A 19646-nucleotide genomic window follows, 5' to 3' on the forward strand; every position below is an offset into this window, starting at 1 on the left:
AAGACAAGATTGTGTCGAGGCACAGACATGCGGAAGGGTACCAAAAAATGTATTTAGAATTGAAGGTCCTCAAGAACACAGTGGCATCCATCACTCATGAATGTTAGAAGTTTGGAACCACCAACACTCTTCCTAGAGCTGGCCGCCTGGCCAAACTGAGCAACTGGGGGAGAAGGGCCTTGGTGAGGGAGGTGACCAAGAACCCGATGGTCACCCTGACAGAGTTCCAGAGTTCCTCTGAGGAAATGGGAGGACAACCATCTCTGCACCACTCCACCAATCAGGCCTTTATTGTAGAGTGCCCAGGCAGAAGCCACTGCTCAGTAAAAGGCACATGACAGCCTGCTTTGAGTTTGCCACAAAGTTTGAAAGTCCTTTAGGTGCCATGACAAACAAGATTCTCTGGTCTGATGAAACTAAGATTGAACACTTTGGCCTAAATGCCAAGCGTCACGTCTGGAGGAAACCAGGCACCACTCATCACTTGGCCAAGACCATCCATACGGTGAAGCTTGGTGGTGGCAGTATCATGCTGTGGGATGTTTTTCAGAGGCAGGGACTGAGAGACTAGTCAGGATCGAGGGAAAGATGAACGGAGCAAAGTACAGAGATCCTTGATGAAAACCTGCTCCATAGCGCTCAGGACCTCAGACTGGGGCGAATGTTCACCAGGACAATGTCCCTAAGCACACAGCCAAGACAACATAGGGGTGGCTTCGGTAAAAGTCAATGTTCTTGAGTGGCCCAGCCAGAGCCTGGACTTGAACCCGATCCAACATATCTGACCTGAAAATAGCTGTGCAGTGACGCTCCCCATCCAACCTGACAGAGCTTGAGAGGATCTGCAGAAAGGAATGGGAGAAGCTCCCCAAATACAGGTGTGCCAAGCTTATAGCATCATGCGCAAGAAGACTCGAGGCTGTAATCGCTGCCAAAGGTGCTTCAACAAAGTACTGAGTAAAGGGTCTGAATGTGATTGTTTTTTTCTTTGTAATATTGCTAAAATTTCTAAACCTGTTTTTGCTTTGCCATTATGGGGTATTGTGTGTAGATTGATGAAGGGAAAAACAGTTTAATCAATTTTAGAATAAGGTTGTAACAAAATGTGGAACAAGTGAAGCGGTCTCAATACTTTCCGAATGCACTGTACGTAAAGAAACCCTCCGTATAATAACACCAGGATTCAATCAAAGGGTCAGGGGGCCCCAGTGGCCGCGGGGCCCTACTAAGTTGTTTATTGGCTGGGCCGGCACTGTCTCTGGCTGTAATGTTTTTTTTTCTTTTAAAGCCTGGGGACAATCCAAAAAGACCACAAAGAGACTTGATCTGACGGTCCTCGTGAGCAGTGAGAACACAGATCTAAAAATAGAACAGAAAGAAACCGTGGCCTAAATCACAGCAGGATTTATAGCGCCATAGAATTACAAAAGTTAACGAGACATTGTGATGATCATAAAAAGTCCAGTAAAAATGCAAACCTCAATCTGGCAGTGATTTAATTTGAAACTTATTTTCAACAATGTGCCCTAGTATTTTTTTACATGTCTGTGCTCTCCTTCACAAATGTTGCCCTGTATGTCCTTTTAGCTAAAATGGTTAAGGAATGTGTAAAAACATCTTGAGGGAAATAGAGCATCAAAACCCCTTTAAATGGGTAATCTGAGTATTTGTCATATTTTGGGATAGAGAATAAATATATAAAATGTTGTACGATTGACTACATATTGTCCTGCATTTATACCTAGTGCCTACAATAAATCAACAGTTGATTTGAATTCTACTGAAAGCCATGACTATAGTCTTTCAAACCACAACTCTGAAAGTCCTCAACCATATTGTAGGCAATAACTACACTCACCGGCCAGTGTATTAGGTACAACATCCCGTTCACACACATGGATCGCTCCTAAAGAGAGTGAGTCACGTGGCTTGCTGTATAAAGCAGGCAGAGGGGCATCGAGGCATTCGATTACTGTGAGATTGAATGTTAGAATGGGCAAAAGGAGTGACCTAATCAACTTTGATCATGGTATGATCGTCGGTGCCAAGCACGCCGGATCCAGTATCTTAGAAACGACCGCTCTCCTGGGATTTTCACAAATGACCGTGTCTAGGGTTTACCGAGAACGGTGCGACAAATAAAAAAACATCCAGTCAGCGGCAGTCCTGTGGGCAAAAACAGCTCGTTGATGAGAGAGGTCGAAGGAGAATGGCAAGACTCATGCAAGTTAACAAGTGGGCTACAAACAAATAATGGCGCAGAACGGCATCTCAGGACACACATCTCGTTGGTCCTTGTCATGGATGGGGCTATTGCAGCAGATGACCAGTCTGATCCCAGTACTAAATGGGTGTGCCTAATAAATTGGCTGGTTAGTGTATATCAGCATTTCCCCATTGCACGACTTATCTTCATTCTTCTTTGCTTTCTTCCCCCTCTTCTTCTCTCCCAACTCGTCTTATGGGAAAGAGAAGTATATTGTGAAAGCCTGTATTTCTTAAGTGCCACCTTAGAGGGACCCTGTCACTTATCCAGTTAATAGCCATATCTTCCAGTCGGTGGTGTGTGTGTGTGTGTCTGTGTGTGTGCACGCCCTCTGTGTCGCCGTGTTTGGCATTCAATTCCTAACAGCCAGCATGGAGTTTATCTCCCAGATGAGGTTTCGGAGCTGGTCCATTATCTGCTTCAGCTGTTGGTTCTTCTGTTTGAGCTTCTGTAATAAAGCACATGAAATCACATTGTCAGAGTCGATCAAACAAGCCATAGCCACATACGTATTTACACAGTGGTGGTTGGTTGATAAGATGCCTTTGAAAAGCTAGGGAAGGGGCATTAGGTTCAAGAGCCTCAACTGAAAGAACATACGGTCGTTTTTCATGGGAGGATTTTCTTTTTGTTTTTCAACTAGGAGAGCTGATTGGCTGACATGTTCAATCCCTGCAGTAGTTTAATCTCTAAACTAACACATCTGGCCCTAACTCACAGGTATAGTACACAACCCAACAGGGCAAAGTCAATCACTCAGACAGTTGACTAAAGATTACCTTTGAATACACAAGTCCAATCTTAGTCAACAGCTGTGGTTTACTCAAGTGCCTTATTGCTGAGGTTTAGGCACAAACAAATAATGGCAGAGCCTAAGCTGCTCCAAAAGCACACCTGCCAACAGTGTCCTTATAGGACTTAAGTCAGGCCCTAGCACCAGCGTTGGAGAAGTCTACCTAGCCATAGTGGTCTGACTAGCTATCAGAAGAAAGCATGGGGAGAGATACACTCAGGAGCTACTGTATCTGCAGTTCAGTGCCAATACAGTGCTGTGAAAAAGTATTGCCCCTCTGTGATTTTTTGCATATTTTTGTATTTTAAGTTATGCAACACCCAATTCCCCTGTGTGAAAAAGTAATTGCCCCCTTACACTAAATAACTGGTTGTGCCACCTTTAGTGGCAATGACTGCAACCAAATGCTTCCTGTCATTGTAAATCAGTCTCTCACGTCACTGTGGAGGAATTTTGGCCCACTCTTGCATGCAGAACTGCTCTACCTCAGCGACGTTTGTGGGTTTTGAAGCAGGAACTGCTCGTTTCAAGTCTTGCCACAACATCTCAATTGGGATTAGGTCTGGACTTTGACTAGGCCATTCCAAAACTTAAAATGTCTTGCTTTTGAACCATTTTCATTTAGACTTGATTGTATGTTTTGGATCATTGTCTTTCTGCATGACCCAACTGCGCTTCAGCTCACAAACGGATGGTCTGACATTCTCCTGTAGAATTCTCTGATGTAGAACAGAATTAACCTGGATAATCATCAAGACTCTTGGAAGAATGTTCTATGGACAGATGAGTCAAAAGTATAACTTTTTGGATAACATGGGTCCCATTTATGCCTGGTGAAAAACCAAAACACAGCATTTCACAGTAAGAACCTCATTCCAATGGTCAAGCATGGTGGTAGTAGTGTGATGCTATGGGGATGCTTTACTGCCACAGGAACTGGACGAATTGCCTTAATATAGAAGGAACAATAAATTCTGCTCTGTATTGGAGAATGTCAGGGAATCCGACTGTGAGCTGAAACTGAAGCGCAGCTGGGTCATGATCCAAAACATACAATCAAAATCTAAATAAAAATGGTTAAAAAGCAACAAGCTTTGGAATGGCTTAGTCAAAGTCCAGACCTAATCTCAATTGAGATGTTGTGGCAAGACTTAAAACGAGCAGTTCATGATTCAAAACCCACAAATGTCGCTGAGTTAAAGCAGTTCTGCATGCAAGAGTGGGCCAAAATTCCTCCACAGCGATGTGAGAGACTGATTTACAACTACAGGAAGCATTTGGTGGCAGTCATTGCAGCTAAACGATGGCACAACCAGTAATTGAGTGCAAGTGGGCAATTACTTATGTTATTTATTTAATTAACAAAGTTATGTAACTTTTTGTTATTTATAAACTCAGGTTCTCTTTATTTAATATTAGGTTTTGGTTGAAGATCGGATAACATTCAGTATCAAACATAAGCAAAAATAGAGAAAATCAGAAAGAGGGCAATACTTTTTCACGGCACTGTATATTAAGATGAAATCCATTTTGCGCTCTCTAATGCTCCTTTAGCCGTGACTAATTACCAGCCATTTTTTGCGAGCGCAGATAACACCTTCAGCAATCGATTTCACACAGCCCCTCTTAATATAAACTATTTATCTGATTGTCCTTGGAAGATATTCCGGAGTGGAACATTTGGAACTGTTCCAGTGTGTCTCTAGGGGGTTCTTCTCTCTCTTTTGCCACCAGCCTTTCACTATGAGTCACTGGGAGAGAGAAGTGTGTACTGTACTATATGGGATGTACCTCATTAACCCCACCAGTGACTAAATAAAAGCTGTTCTTTATCCTCTATGAGTTTGAGAGATTTATCAGTAAATCTTTGGAATTTCAGTTCAGTCATGAGACTCACACAGCAAGTCTTCCATTGGGAGAAAAACAGAAGACAGTGGAATATGTTTTTAACACTCATATTTCAGAGCTGCAGGTCTATGAACGATCCCACTGCTGATGGAAAGTGATGGTTCTGACTGGTTGGTCAAGTCTGAGAGAGAACAGCCATGCCTTCCGCTCCTCTGACAGCCTAGCCTGCCTTCCGCCACAGGGTCCAACTCCCTCCCTCACTTCAGGGATCCTGGGGATGCGCTCTCTCATTTCCTTGCCTGCCACTCAAGACCGTTTTCATCCACATTCATTCCTTTTGACATTGTGTAGGCCGCAGCAGGGTGGCTGGTCAACAAATCATGAAAGTAAACACAGAATTGCGTTTTCAGCTGCCGTCTGTAGAGGCCTTCCACAGACAATAGGCCTACCTGAGCTAGCATAGGCACAGCTTGATACAGTACACTACAGTGAGCTGACAGGCGAGTGTACGTGCACGCAGGTTACTGTTATAGTTGTTTCCTCTTTCCCATGACTGCCAGCTGTGGTATGGGGGAAGATGAGATGGGGGGGATGAAAGTGTTTCCAGGGCTGTGAGGTGAACGTGACGAGTGACAGCCAACTGCCGAGAAGATCCTGCTTTCATGGCACACCTGGGCAGAGGACAGAGAGGCAGTTTCGCTCTGGCAGATGTTGGAATGCTCCAGGGCACCGGCAATTCTCATGTCAGCATATCTCCTCTCATATGTACTTTATCTTTGTCCTTCCAAATCTGCTGAGTGAGAGAAGAGCGATTTCAAGATGATACCCATTACTCATTAATACCCAGAACTTTTATCTTGACAGCTTCCGTGATCTTCTCCTTTCTTAGTCTGACTTGAAAGGGTTCCTCTCAAGACGAATCAGTGTGTTAAAAAAAAGCAAACAGACAAAGGGGATATGCATATCTGAGGGACGGTTAGATTTGAAACGGAATGACTTCGTCATTAGTCACACCTTTAAAGGAGAACAATTGGAAGAAGTGCGAGAGCTATCGGAGCGGCGATGGCTTATCATATAGAACTCTGTGGACTGAGTGAACGTAGAGGCCGAAGCGTTGGGGATGTTCCTCTCTCTCGCTCCGTTCCCTTCATCTGATTCTCTTCAACCCTCAATCTGGAAATGATATCAAAAGGAGCCGTCCTCAATAATGGGGTGAGAGACGTAAGGCTTTTTGATCAAACCGTCTTCTTGTAAAAATTCTAGTTCATTCAAATACGCCAAAGATTTCTCTCTCGGCTGAGTGATGGAGTTCTAAGAGCACATTTTGGAAACAACATCTCAGCCACCCCTACACTGTAATTTCTATTACTTTCAAACAGTCCGGTATAGTCCCGAAAGTACAGAGAGTCTATTATCTTACATAATTGACATTTCTGTGTTCATTGATTGTTGGATTTTGTCCCATAAGAGAATGATTAGACAAAACTAATCTTGTTATGATATCATACCAATAGATGAGATTCCTCCTTTTTCTGTTTCTTCTACAATTAAAAATACGACCGCCACCCTTTCAGAACCCGGCAGCTTTATAATTGAGCGGATTTCGATGATAACTGACCAACGGCTTTAAAGTTGCCGGCCAAAGTCAAGAATAGCGAGTCATGCTAAAAAAAAAAACGAGCCTTCAGTCTGGATTTCGCTTGGCTAATCCGCCCTGTCGCTGGCTATTCAAAATCGCTGCTTTCACTCCGGTTGGATCTGGCTGGGAATTACAAGTGTAAGTGTCTGTGAGTGAGGCGAGGGGATTAGGCAGTTGGAGAGGACAGAGGAAAGAAAAGGAGAAGAGTGTTCTCATATTGCTGCGAGAGCACCCTCCTCCATAATCTATCAGTGCTTCCTCGCTTTCATTGGCAGCCGAGGATGAGTCAGTTCTGAGCTTGTCAAAGACCCGTTCAAACGCCATCTCACATTTCCACCAAACATAGCTACAATCTTCAGTCGTCGTTGGTGTTCTTTTGGGCATGCCGTTGGGTGGGCGGTCCATTGTCAAGAAAGGGGTTGGTCATGAAAAACAAAGTGTGAGTTGAACTCATGACACTTTCTTTACATGTTCATCTTTATGCTGTGTGGACTATCTAGGACCACCACAGACTCTTGTAGAGGTCTATTGTGTAGTGAGTTACGCAGGTCCCTCAGTAAGCAGTAAGAACTGAACTGTTAAGCCAGCAGCCTTCTGATAGTAAGTGTGCTTTGGAGTTGACAGCAGCCTACTTAAGAACTGTGCACATTTTGGAGAGGTGTGTGGCCACATGGAGACATCATTTAGTCCTCTCAGTCAAACCCTTGTCCTTTTTTTGTTCTTATGCTGCACCTACCATAAACCGTCGGCATGTCCCGTTCCATTATTTATTTGCTTTGATTTTAAACTAAGAATATAATTGAACTCAATATTTTTTCAGAGTGAGTGCGCATATGAAGTGGCTATGTTGGAGTGTAAAAGTGGTTTTGAAACGGGTCCTATATGCTAGATGTAGAGTTATTTGGCCACTTTAGTTGTGAATGATACACACCTTAGAATGTGTTTAGAAATCAAAACATATATGGGCTGCATGGTGCGACGATAGGCTATTGATCATTTGAACAAGTGGCAAAAAAGAAAAGCTCAGTTGCTTGTCTCGGGCTGCACAGCTGTTCTCTCATCAAATGTTCCTATTATCACCCAACAGACTATTCTCAATTTAATCTTTACTAATATGTCAAATTAGTTTTGATTTAGAATGGCCATCAATCAAATGGGCAGGAACAGGGGCAGGGATGGAAAATACATGTCATCTGTGTGCACTCAAATATGGAATGGAGGCCGTGCGCTTCCCCCTCCAGTCTGTTTTATAGGCTACTTCGGTTTTATAGCGGAGCTGTGTTTAACATGAGCAGCTGATAAATAAATATATAGAACACTTATTTCCCTCCCCACATCAACCACTGTTTGAGGAGTATGCTCTCACTGCCCGACAGGTGATATTCTGCCCAAACGCTGTCTGCCATGGGCTCTCAAACCTTGTTCCTGCAGCTACCCAGTGCTTCATGAAAGCTGGTCGGGAATATCAATAGTGACATGCTTTCGCAACGAAACATATTTCACTAAACTGTTGAGAGCCTTTCTGCGCACCCAAGAAAAAAATAATGCACAGAAAATGGGAGATGGATGGTGGCGAGATTCTGTATAGCTGAAGGTAAAGTGTCACTCAATTCATTCTGAAAATAAATAAAAAAATACTAGGCTATTCAAAATCAAATACAAATTCACTTGTTGTAAACTAACTGTAATCCGCCCTGCACACAATCAATGAACCGACAGCATCGACTATACATTCTCGACCAGACTCATGGATTTTGGAGTGTAGCATAAGGTAATCAGTCCATCCAGTATGCAACATAATACAGTCCACACTCAAAGGCGATTACTCAAATGTTTAATTTTGGTGTATAGTCTAGACCAATTATGTACCAAAGACATCTTAAATGAGTTGTGTTTTTTTTGCCATGCATAATATGCAGTAGTAGGATAAATATATATATATATATATATATATATTCTCTTGGGTTTGGGCTATGCATATGCATAAGCTCTAATATGCATATGGGTGTTTTGAATTAACCATCACCTTAGAAAGCGCTGTCCATTTTGTTGTTAGGCTTTGAAACAACATCCACAAACAACCATGTTTTACACTGTTTCAACCTGCCGTTGAACTTCTTTCTCCAAATTGATCATCACATTGAGGTGAGTTTTAAAAGTATGATAGGTCTACTGTTTGAATTATAATTGTTTGATGTGATTTTCGATAGCATTTATATTGATGCCAGAGTAGTTAGAGGGACAATAGAACCCTGAGTACCAGGCCATTCGGCCCTAATGGTAGTTAGCAAGTTGGGTACTACTGACACATGTCCAGAGTATATAAAAGGAAATTACAGTGACTCAATGGTCACATGGAATTTTAGTGTGGTCATGACTCATGACTGTGGGTCTGTTTTTGGTATCTGCACCCCACCTAGGAGCCTTAACATGTTCGATACCAATGTATGTCAGAGAGCTGATGTCGTGACGAGCCTCCATGAAATGCGCAGCCACAGGGCTTCTCTGATCAAGAGCCCTGATATTACTCCTGTATTCTGCTATCCTTGTTTTCAGAGCTCAGTTAGTTTTTCCTACACAGCATAGACCACAAATACACTTGATCAGGTATACCACATTTGTTGAAGAATAAGTAATGACGCCCTTAATCTTAATGGCCCTGCCCGCGATGGGGTGATTGAACGTTGTGCATTTGTTCGTAAAGTTACACTGGGTACATCGGCCACATCTGTAATTAACGTCCCAACACATTGTCTAGGTAGGTGCTAAGTGGCACCGGTAGAAGAGACCGACAGACCTCCCCACCCTTTGACTGAAGTTGGAGGTGTGTCTAAAGACTACCTGCGGGGGTTCTTTTAAACATCTTTTCCAGTTGTTTTCAAGATGTGACACCGTTTGTTTGTTTTTTATGATATGGTTGAACTGTTTGCCAAGTGGGGAGTATTGAAGGAAGCATTGGACTCGTTGGTCAGAGGGTGGTTTGTGAGTGAGGATGTAATCCTGGGTAATATTTTTGTAACAGTCCTGTGTGTCATACAGCCATTCCTCTGGGTAACTCCGGAGTCTAAAGCGTTCATCCAGACAGTGCGCTTGTTTGTCATATGCATTATGCGACTGTATTGGCTGAATGGGAGGCTCTTTTTCAGGGGGGTCGGGTTGAAGTTATCTCCGGGTAACAGGGAATTCCGGTCCGTCGGCTTCCTGCATAGGTCTGTGTTAAAACCACCCCCCTCCCTTTTTAACAAAATGTCCAGGGGCCTCATTCCTAATCATTGTGTACATTTCACACTAAATATCTACGTGTGCCATATATATGCATGTTTCCTGTTATAAAATCAGACCTGTCACAAAACTGTGCACGCATGAACGAGCAATATAAGCATTATAAAATGCACATCATTCACCTTCTTTGATAACAATAACACCCTTATTTGCTGTATAAATTGGAAGTTTTGGAATTAGGCCAAGACAGCCTATTTCCTTTAGATACTTATTATTTCATTGCTATCTAATAAAATGTGACTCGTTTCAGGAAACTAGGCGCTTGTCACACGTCACTACTTCACAGAAGAGCCATTTGAATGTAAACTTTTTTTTTAATCAAATGCATTCTGGAACATGTGAACATTAATGTGCCTTAATAACAAACTTGTATGCCATCTATAAATACAAATCATTTTTTTTAATGACTAGTTGGTTTAGCCATGAAAAAAGACAGGAACCTTCCTGCTAACCATGATAGGCTGAGATAATGGACTGGCTGGACATGCCAAGAGATGAGTTATGATTGGTCTGCAATGTTGCCCGCTTCTGTCTATGAGCTGGTCAGTATTTGTCGGTAATCCTTTCTAACGCAGCTTTTTTTTAAGATATCAAAGTGTTGCTCTCCACTTCCTGGAGGACCGAGTTTTGAAATCAGTGGAAGGCCCGGGGGAATTAGAGTATGATAGCTGATAGGAGATGGAGAACATTCTTTGATTGCAAATATGCAGAGGGAGTCAAAAAGAGAACAAGATAGATAGTCTGGCTTGCTACATTTTCAAGATATTACATGTTTCTAATTTTTTCAAATAAATTTTCTGGCTGGCTCGCTAGCTAACGTTACATGTATGATCTGATACATTTACGAAGGCTCAATGCCGTTGAACATGCCGTTGAACATGGCCGGTGTTGGCATAAAAGCATAATTAAATTGTTGCCAGCAGCACAGTTACAGTCACTAACGCTCTAGATAACATAAAAACAGCCTAATCAGCTCTGCTAGGACTACTAAAACGGTCAGTGATCTGTTCTCGCTGTTATGTCTGGAAGTAGCTAGCAAGCTAGCCAACATTAGCCAGTTAGCTTGGGCGCTTGACTGCTGCTGTTAGGTCAGAACTCTCAGATCAACCCAACTCCGCGGTCAGCGCGTCCAGTGTGCATTCTGAACGCTTCGAGAGCGAAACACTCAAAATTTACGAACAGACAATCTGACAACGCTCTAAATTTACGAATGCCCAGAGCGCACTCCGGCACTCCAATGTACGAATACACCCATAGTATAAACCAGCATTTAGTCTTGAAATCTTTGGTTGTTTAGTACATGGCCTCACATGTGAATCCTTAAATAGTTGGGCGGGGCTAAGGCTTAAGAGGGTGTGAACGATGCTGAATGGGTGTAGACAAAGAAGAGCTCTCCAGTAGGTACCAAAACATTCAAGGAACATTTTCTCAAAAGTGAGGTTACAAGTTCATCAACTTTCAAAGCAGAATTACTTTCTCATTATTCCTCAACTGCAGTGTATGATATACCATTTTCTGTCTCTACTTTTATTCAAAAATAAAAAAATAAAAACACAATTTCAAATTTTGCTACATAAGACCGAGTCGGTCACAAACAAGAGAGTAAAATTATGTAATAAGAGTCAAATGGCACTGAATTATGCCAATCTGTATTTGGGGTTGTTCGAATAGAATGTGATTTTCAGCCCTAACAATCCATTCTTGCACCATATCAAGCTCTGGAAACACTTAATTGATGACATTCCTTCGATTTTAGGGCACAGCAAACTTTATAAATTCCACTCCATCAATATTGAACCTCTGAAATTCAAGCTCACCTTTGGTGTGCATGAAACAAGTATTCTGGACATTTTGATATAGAGGGAGAGGGGGTGGTTTTAATGCGGACCTATACGGGAAGCCAAACAGCAGGAATTCCCTGTTACGCGAAGATAGCTTCCACCCTGTACCCCTGAAAAAGTCTCCCCATAAGCCAATACAGTCTCACATATGCAGGATCTGTAGTACAGAGTGACACAGAGCACCTACCTAGACAATGAGACGAATGGTAATTAGAGATGTGGCCGATCTACCCAGTGTAACATTACGAACAAATGCACAACGTTCAATCACCACATCGCGGGCAGGGCCATTAAGATTAAAGGGCGTCATTACTTATTCTCCAACAAATGTGGTATACCTGATCAAGTGTATTTGTGGTCTATGCTGTGTAGGAAAAACTAACTGAGCTCTGAAAACAAGGATAGCAGAACACAGGAGTAATATCAGGACTCTTGATCAGAGAAGCCCTGTGGCTGCGCATTTCATGGAGGCTCGTCACGACATCAGCTCTCTGACATACATTGGTATCGAACATGTTAAGGCTCCTAGGAGGTGTGGAGATACTGGGTTTGGTGGATGCCAGGAGAACGCTACCTGCCCGAACATGGCATTTTGTATATATGTATACATTAGATTTTCTGTAACTGCTACATGTGCCAATCTAATTGATATCAAATTATTAGAGGTACACAAGTTGTTTTTGAATTAGGTCACTAATTATATCTACGGCCACCGCGGCCAATGGTCATACTGTTGCCTAGGTTATAACTCGGACCCATTTGTATGTATATAATCCCGTATGCTTCATTATGGTTGACTATGGGCAAAAGTGAATTGTTTCCACACCCACCATGCGTCATGTAAAGGGGAATGGGTATCTTTTGAGTTGGGAGCACTCCCGTCTCTTTGACGTGACGGAAATCCGTTTGGGATCGAAACGTTGTTAACAAAGTGGTGAATTGGGAGCATAAACAGCCTTCCTGTTCTTTGTATGTTGCACCTACCCCCCGTTTTCCATGAATATTCTTACCGTGTTACTGAATGTATTCAGAGTATTTTTAGACTTTGCAATCAACAGATGTGGCAAAAAGAACAGTAGATGTAAAACGCACATACAAATCAACAGGGTAATGTTTCATTTAAGGTTTTGTTTCAGGTGAACTGTTGTGTCCTCACCTTTGGTCTGATCATTTTCCCATAATCTCCAAACTGTCATCTTTAAAAAACACTTTTACACCTTTATTTAACTAGGCAAGTCAGTTAAGAACAAATTCCTATTTACAATGATGGCCTACACCGGCCAGACCCAGACAACGCTGGGCCAATTGTGTGCCGCCCTATGGGACTCCCAATCAGGGCCGGTTATGATACAGACTGGATTCGCAACAGGGTGTCTGTTGTGACGCCTCAAGCACTGAGATGCAGTGCCTTAGACGGCTGCGCCATTCGGGAGCCCATTGGTACCATGGTTATTATTTCTTCCGTAATAAACATTTACATTTTGCCTTATCCATATAGGCCAATTTCCACGAGTGTAAAGGGTTCATTTCCTTCATTGAATTGATAAACTCTCCCTTAAAAAAAAGCCAGAAAGTTTAACTGCCCAAGTGTACACTAGCTGACATGGGCCTCCCAGGAGGACAAGGGCCCAAGGTATGGTGGGGAAGATAACGCCTTCCACTGCTCACTGGCAGAAATACAATGGCCATGTTGTCATCCTCTACATACACCACGCCTTTCAATATGTCCTCAGCCCTGAGCTGGAAAGCTTGCAGTGTCAGCTGACTGTGGCAGAACAGTTCCCATTGATTCTGCTGCTTTTCTTTCCTTCTTCACCCTGCCCGGCCCTCTGCAGCACTTGACCTGCCGCCAGGTAGCGGTATTGACTGGGCTCTGCTTTGTGATTATATATGAGGGCCACAAAGGCTAAACTGCCATTTCACACCCTCTCTTTAAAACCAAATGGCGGGGACAAACACAGCCCATTGCATATGATGTATAACTGTTTTTGTGCTGGATAACGTGACTCGCAGAACAACAGCGAGTAGGCCCATTTCGACTGACCTAAGCACTTGTACTACAAATGCGTTCTTTGGAAATACGTTAAATATTCACTTTAAAACCAGGGGATCCACTCTCACATCAGCGTTTAAGTTACTTTACAGTCAAAGGGGCATACATGTATTTTCAGTACAGAAAATGTGTAATCCCAGAGTTGAAAAGTTCATCCCATCTTGAAAGCAGTGTTTAGGATTCAAAGCCAGAGTAGGCTGATGAGGGTAGAGTGTAGGTTGTGTGCCCGGGGCGTGAATTGATAAGCAATAATTAAATTAGAAGCACAAGAAGAAACCTGCCCTGTTGCGATTGGGGGCCTGTGAGATGATTAGCTTGTATATAGGGTTCAGATGGTGCAAATGGTCTGAGAATTGTGCTAGGAAACTAGAAATTCCAAAAGTTGTGGGTTCAATACCAAGCGCCCACGACAAGTTCCTTCAAATAAAAGCATTTGCACGGTGATCAGGCAGAAAAGTAGATAAGCGGGACATTGCAGTGGAGACATGAGGGAGCAGATGAGGGAAGGGAAGAATTTCGATGATACAGATGATGCCTTCAAATCAAAGTTGTTGTTTTTTAATTCAGAGCCAACGAGGAGAATTAAACATCCAGTCTCATTAGATAACAACTTAATAGTCCCCCCCATCATCTCTTCGAATGATATTGGGAGAAGACTAGAGAGAGATCATAGGTTTAGAAGAATCCAGTAGGGAAACAATAAGAATAAAAGGGAAGGAACTTGCCCGTCTGGAGTAACCCTCTTACGGCAGAGTCAGAGTTGCAAAAGAACATACACAACATGAACAAGAGTATGTGGACACTTGCTCATCGAACATCTCATTCCAAAATCATGGGCATAAATATGGAGTTGGTCACCTCTCTGCTGCTATAACAGCCTCCACTCTTCTGGGAAGGCTTTCCACTAGATGTTGGAACATTGCTGTGGGGGCTTCCTTCCATTCAGCCACAAGAGCAGTGAGTTAAATGACATTCTTCTTACTATAAAAGAATGGCATGGGGCTTATTAGCATATCTTGTCTGTTAAATAAACGAGCCTACAGCCTATGGCACGGCGCTTAGCCAGATAACATGCAGTAGGCCAAGTCATATTCTGTTCTTCTGAAATACATTTTCTTCATATCATCATTCTCCTTTAGTCCTGTCTAAAATAAACAATGGATTTATTGTGATGGTGTATATTAAATTGATTGGTATGAGTGGAGGCCTGGAGATGTAAAATATGTCAATTACCGCGAGACCGACAGACTTTTGCATGACAATAACAGCATCTGCTAAATTACTAAAAAGTAAAAATGTAGAGGGTTAGCTTGGAGAGCTCGCAGGTGTAAGGGGATTTTGGCTGGCATTTGCTCGGTAATGCCCCCCCCCCCCCCCCCCTCCATCTCAGTGCCAACGAGCCGGGCTCTTTCATCTCTGCCTCAGCTGTCAGGGGCTTACAGCATCTGGGCTAGATCTTATACGCAACCGTGAAGAGAAAAAGAGGAGGCAGGCGGAAATCTGGGAGGATGAAAAGGCGGTGTAATTCTACTTTAAAGTCTCAACCGACTGGAGATGTTATTTTAGCTCCTCTTATGTGAAGGGGAACGAGAACAGGGTTTGGGGAGAGTGGTGGCAAAGAGTCCCTTTTTGTTTTTGTCTGCCCAGAAGGTTCCAGTCGTTGGCCCGATTTACTCTTCGCAACAACAGATCTAAAGTTCACAGGATCCATTTATTAACAGGTGGGAATCACGGTGTTCCGGCAGCCGAACCTGTCAACCTGGTGGCGTAACCAAGGTCAAGATAGACAAACAGTTGTATGCCTAGTCCTTCCTCTTTCTAACCAGTAAGACTTTCAGCCAGCCCTGCTGTAGTTAACGAATCCAAACCCACTTTGAGAAGAAGAAAAAAAAACTCCAGTCAACTTGGTTACAAATTCCTTAAACAGTTTAACAAAATTTAAAATAAAATTGGGGAATTTACTCGAGATTAATAGCACTAGAAGCTGCTGGAAAACCTTCTCATTCCAAACACAGCACTCTGATCCTTCAACAACAAGCGATGCACCGCGTTTCCCCTCTGACCTCCTGTTCACCAATTAAAAAGCCCCTGGCTGCTCTAATGGGCTACATATGAGCCTGATAATAACATGGAGGTTTGTGCACCTCCTGTGAACAGCCTGCTAATGCATGTAGCGAGAGAGAGATAGAAAGGGGGATGCCTAGTCAGTCGTACAACTGAATGCATTCAACTGAAACGTGTCTTCCGCATTTAACCCAACAGCCATCAGAGCCCCGGGAGCAGTTGCTGTTGGGGATTAACTGCATTTCGGTTGCTGGCCCAAGAGAGAGAGAGAGAAATTGAGAGAGCGAGAGTCGTTGAGAGAGAGCAAGAGAAGTTGAGAGAGAGAGAGACAGAAGTTGAGAGACAGAGACAGTAGTTGAGAGGGAGGGAGTAGTAGAGAGGTAGAGTAGTTGAGAGGTAGAGAGTAGTTGAGAGAGAGAGGGAGTAGTTGAGAGAGTGAGGGAGTAGTTGAGAGAGAGAGAGTAGTTGAGAGTAGTTGAGAGACAGACAGTAGCTGAGAGAGAGAGAGTAGTTGAGAGAGACATAAGCCATCCATATACAGTTGGAGTCATTAAAACTAGTTTTTCAATCACTCCACAAATTTCTTGTTAAAAAACTATAGTTTTGGCAAGTTGGTTAGGACATCTACTTTGTGCCTGACACAAGTAATTTTTCCAACAATTGTTTACAGACAGATTATTTGACTTATAATTCACCGTATCACAATTCCAGTGGGTCAGAAGTTTACATACACTAAGTTGACTGTGCCTTTAAACAGCATGGAAAATTCCAGAAAATTATATCATGGCTTTAGAAGCTTCTGATAGGCTAATTCAAATAATCAAATAACTAATAAACAATTGGAGATGTACCTGTGGATGTATTTCAAGGCCTTACCTTCAAACTCAGTGCCTCTTTGCTTGACATCATAGGAAAATCAAAAGAAATCAGCCAAGACCTCAGAAAAAGAATTGTAGACCTTCACAAGTCTGGTTCATTTTTGGGAGCAATTTCCAAACACCTGAAGGTACCACGTTCATCTGTACAAACAATAGTACGCAAGTATAAACACCATGGGACCATGACCGTCATACCGCTCAGGAAGAAGACGCGTTCTGTCTCCTAGAGATTAATGTCCTTTGGTGCGAAAAGTGCAAATCAATCCCAGAACAACAGCAAAGGACCTTGTGAAGATGCTGGAGGAAACAGGTACAAATGTATCTATATCCACAATAAAATGAGTCCTACGTCAATATAACCTGAAAGGCCACTCAGCAAGGAAGAGGCCACTGCTCCAAAATCACCATTACAAAAGCCAGACTATGGTTGGCAACTGCACATGGGGACAAAGATCATACTTTTTGGAGAAATGTCCTCTGGTCTGATGAAACAAAAATATAACTATTTGGCCATAATGACCATTGCTATGTTTGGAGGTAAAAGGGGGAGGCTTGCAAAGCAGAAGCACACCATCCCAACCGTGAAGCACGGGGTGGCAGCATCATGTCGCGGGGATGCTTTGCTGCAGGAGGGTCTGGTGCGCTTCACAAAATAGATGGCATCTTGATAAAGGAAAATTATGTGGATATATTGAAGCAACATCTCAAGACATCAGTCAGGAAGTTAAAGCTTGGTCGCAAATGGGTCTTCCAAATGGACAATGACCCCAAGCATACTTCCAAAGTTGTGGTAAAATGGCTTAAGGACAACAAAGTCAAGGTATTGGAGTGGCCATCACAAAGCCCTGACCTCAATCCGATAGAAAATTTGTGGGCAGAACTGAAAAAGCGTGTGCGAGCAAGGAGGCCTACAAACCTGACTAAGTTACACCAGCTCTGTCAGGAGGAATGGGCCAAAATTCACCCAACTTATTGTGGGAAGCTTGTGGAAGGCTACCTGAAACGTTTGACGCAAGTTAAACAATTTAAAGGCAATGCTACTAAATACTAATTCAGTGTATGTAAACGTCTGACCCACTGGGAATGTGATGAAAGAAGATATTAAAGCTGAAATAAATCATTCTCTACTGTTATTCTCTACTGTTATTCTGACATTTCACATTATAAAATAAAGTGGTGATCCTAACTGACCTAAAACAGGGATTTTTTTTACTAGGATTAAATGTCAGGAACTGTGAAAAACTGAGTTTAAATGTATTTGGCTAAGGTATATGTAAACTTCCGACTTCAACTGTACCTCTCTCCGAGTGAGTCTCATTACCATCCAGGTCTCTGTTTGTTTATCAACAGACCTCCACAGATCCTGGCCTACTCTTCAGATAACGCTGCTAACCTGCCAATACCACTGGAATTCATTATCCACAACAGCTACCCCTCCCCCCTCACCCTTCCCCTATTTGGAATTACAAATATCCATTGCATTTAATTTCTCACCTTCTCATTTGAATAAAGAGGACGGACGCTGTAATTAACAGGATATTAAGAAAAGCAAGGGAGTGTGTACGAGCGAGGGACAGATTGAGGGAAGGAGGAAGGCGAGAGAGGAGGAGAGACGGAGAGAGAAAGAGAGGAGCTGTGGAGAATTAATAACAGGCCAGATCTCTCCAAGGCCCCCTTAATGGGCTATGACAGGAATTTATTCACACTTAGGCTGGTATTAAATCAAAGGCTGGCCGAGTGGTGATGGCTGGGCTGCAATGGAGAGGCACTGGGGATGGTCCCGGGTACTAACTGTGACACCCCCGTAGGAACTGGTCATCAGTTAGGATCTGTGGGGGGGAGAAGAGAAGGAAAGATGGAGGAAAGGAATGAGGGTAGAGGAGGGTGAAGCAGGAGGAGGGAAGGGAAAGAGTGATGGGGAGATGACAGGGCAGCAGCCTCATATCCCAGATGGAATGATTATCAAGTACTCTTGAGAGCCCAGTGAATCATTATCCGTTCTGCAGAAAACGCAGTCATTCAGGGGTCCTTCTTGGACGGAAAAGGAGACAGATGGGACGAAAATGCCTGTCTGCCAGACATCTTCAGAATTTCAATTCGATACATTTCAATTGGTCTGTTTTCCTATTCATTGTTTCCTCTCATTAATTGGCGTGCAAGCACAAATGCAAGGCATTCATTAAGGATCTAATTTGTGGTCACTTGGGCGCTTCATAGTTTGTGTGTCTCGTTGGAGCAGAGGAGAGGAAAGCGGAATTGATATGTACAATCACAATCTGCTGTACAAAAGGGCTGCTGCTCAGAGATTGAGCAATCGCAGACCATTAGGTGGCAATGAATTATGGCTAATGCATCTCTCTCGCTCTCCCCCAATCAACATAACGAGAGCAGGCTATCACTCACACACAGGACGGCCCATAAAGCAGCAAGACATTACCATGGAGGAGTCATTTATTTTGGAGCTCCTCCAGTGTACCTCCTATACGCTAAAATACTCTACTCTTTACCTACCTTTCCTACTGCGTTGAACATCTCCGGCTTCCCACTAGATGTTGGAACATTGCTGCGGGGACTTGCTTGCCATCAGCCACAAGAGCATTAATGAGGTCGGGCACTAATGGTGGGCGATTAGGCCGGGAGCGTAGTCGGTGTTCCAATTCATCCCAAAGGTGGTCAGGGCACTGTGCAGGCCAATCAAGTTCTTCCACACCGATCTCGACAAACAATTTCTGTATGGACCTCGCTTTGTGCACGGGGGCATTGTCATGCTGAAACATGAAAGGACTTTCCACAAAGTTGGAAGCACAGAATTGTCTAAAATGTCATTGTATGCTGTAGCGTCCCTTCACTGGAACTACGGGGCCTAGCCCGAACCATGAAAAACAGCCCCAGACCATTATTACTCCTCAACCAAACTTTGGCCCTATGCATTGGGGCTGGTAGAGTTCTCCTGGCATCCACCAAACGCAGATTAGTCCGTTG

At 43.2% G+C, this 19646-nt stretch overlaps 1 protein-coding gene across 3 annotated transcripts in view; it reads right to left on the reverse strand.

Annotated features, from left to right (window-relative positions):
- Nucleotides 1-1388: 1388 nt before the first annotated feature.
- Nucleotides 1389-19646, reverse strand: part of LOC135550069 (mediator of RNA polymerase II transcription subunit 30-like) — a 29303-nt gene continuing 11045 nt past the window's right edge. For 2 of the 3 annotated variants that reach the window (XM_064980534.1, XM_064980536.1), the window contains exon 4: nt 1389-2714. In XM_064980534.1, coding sequence (XP_064836606.1) covers nt 2619-2714 — 96 coding nt within the window. In that variant the 3' untranslated portion in view covers nt 1389-2618. Of the gene's footprint in view, nt 2715-17681; nt 18494-19646 lie in introns of those variants that run through there. The other variant, XM_064980535.1, reaches the window with a different exon arrangement.

Source organism: Oncorhynchus masou, chromosome 12 (genome assembly GCF_036934945.1).
Source record: "Oncorhynchus masou masou isolate Uvic2021 chromosome 12, UVic_Omas_1.1, whole genome shotgun sequence".
Taxonomy (NCBI): Eukaryota; Metazoa; Chordata; class Actinopteri; order Salmoniformes; family Salmonidae; genus Oncorhynchus; species Oncorhynchus masou.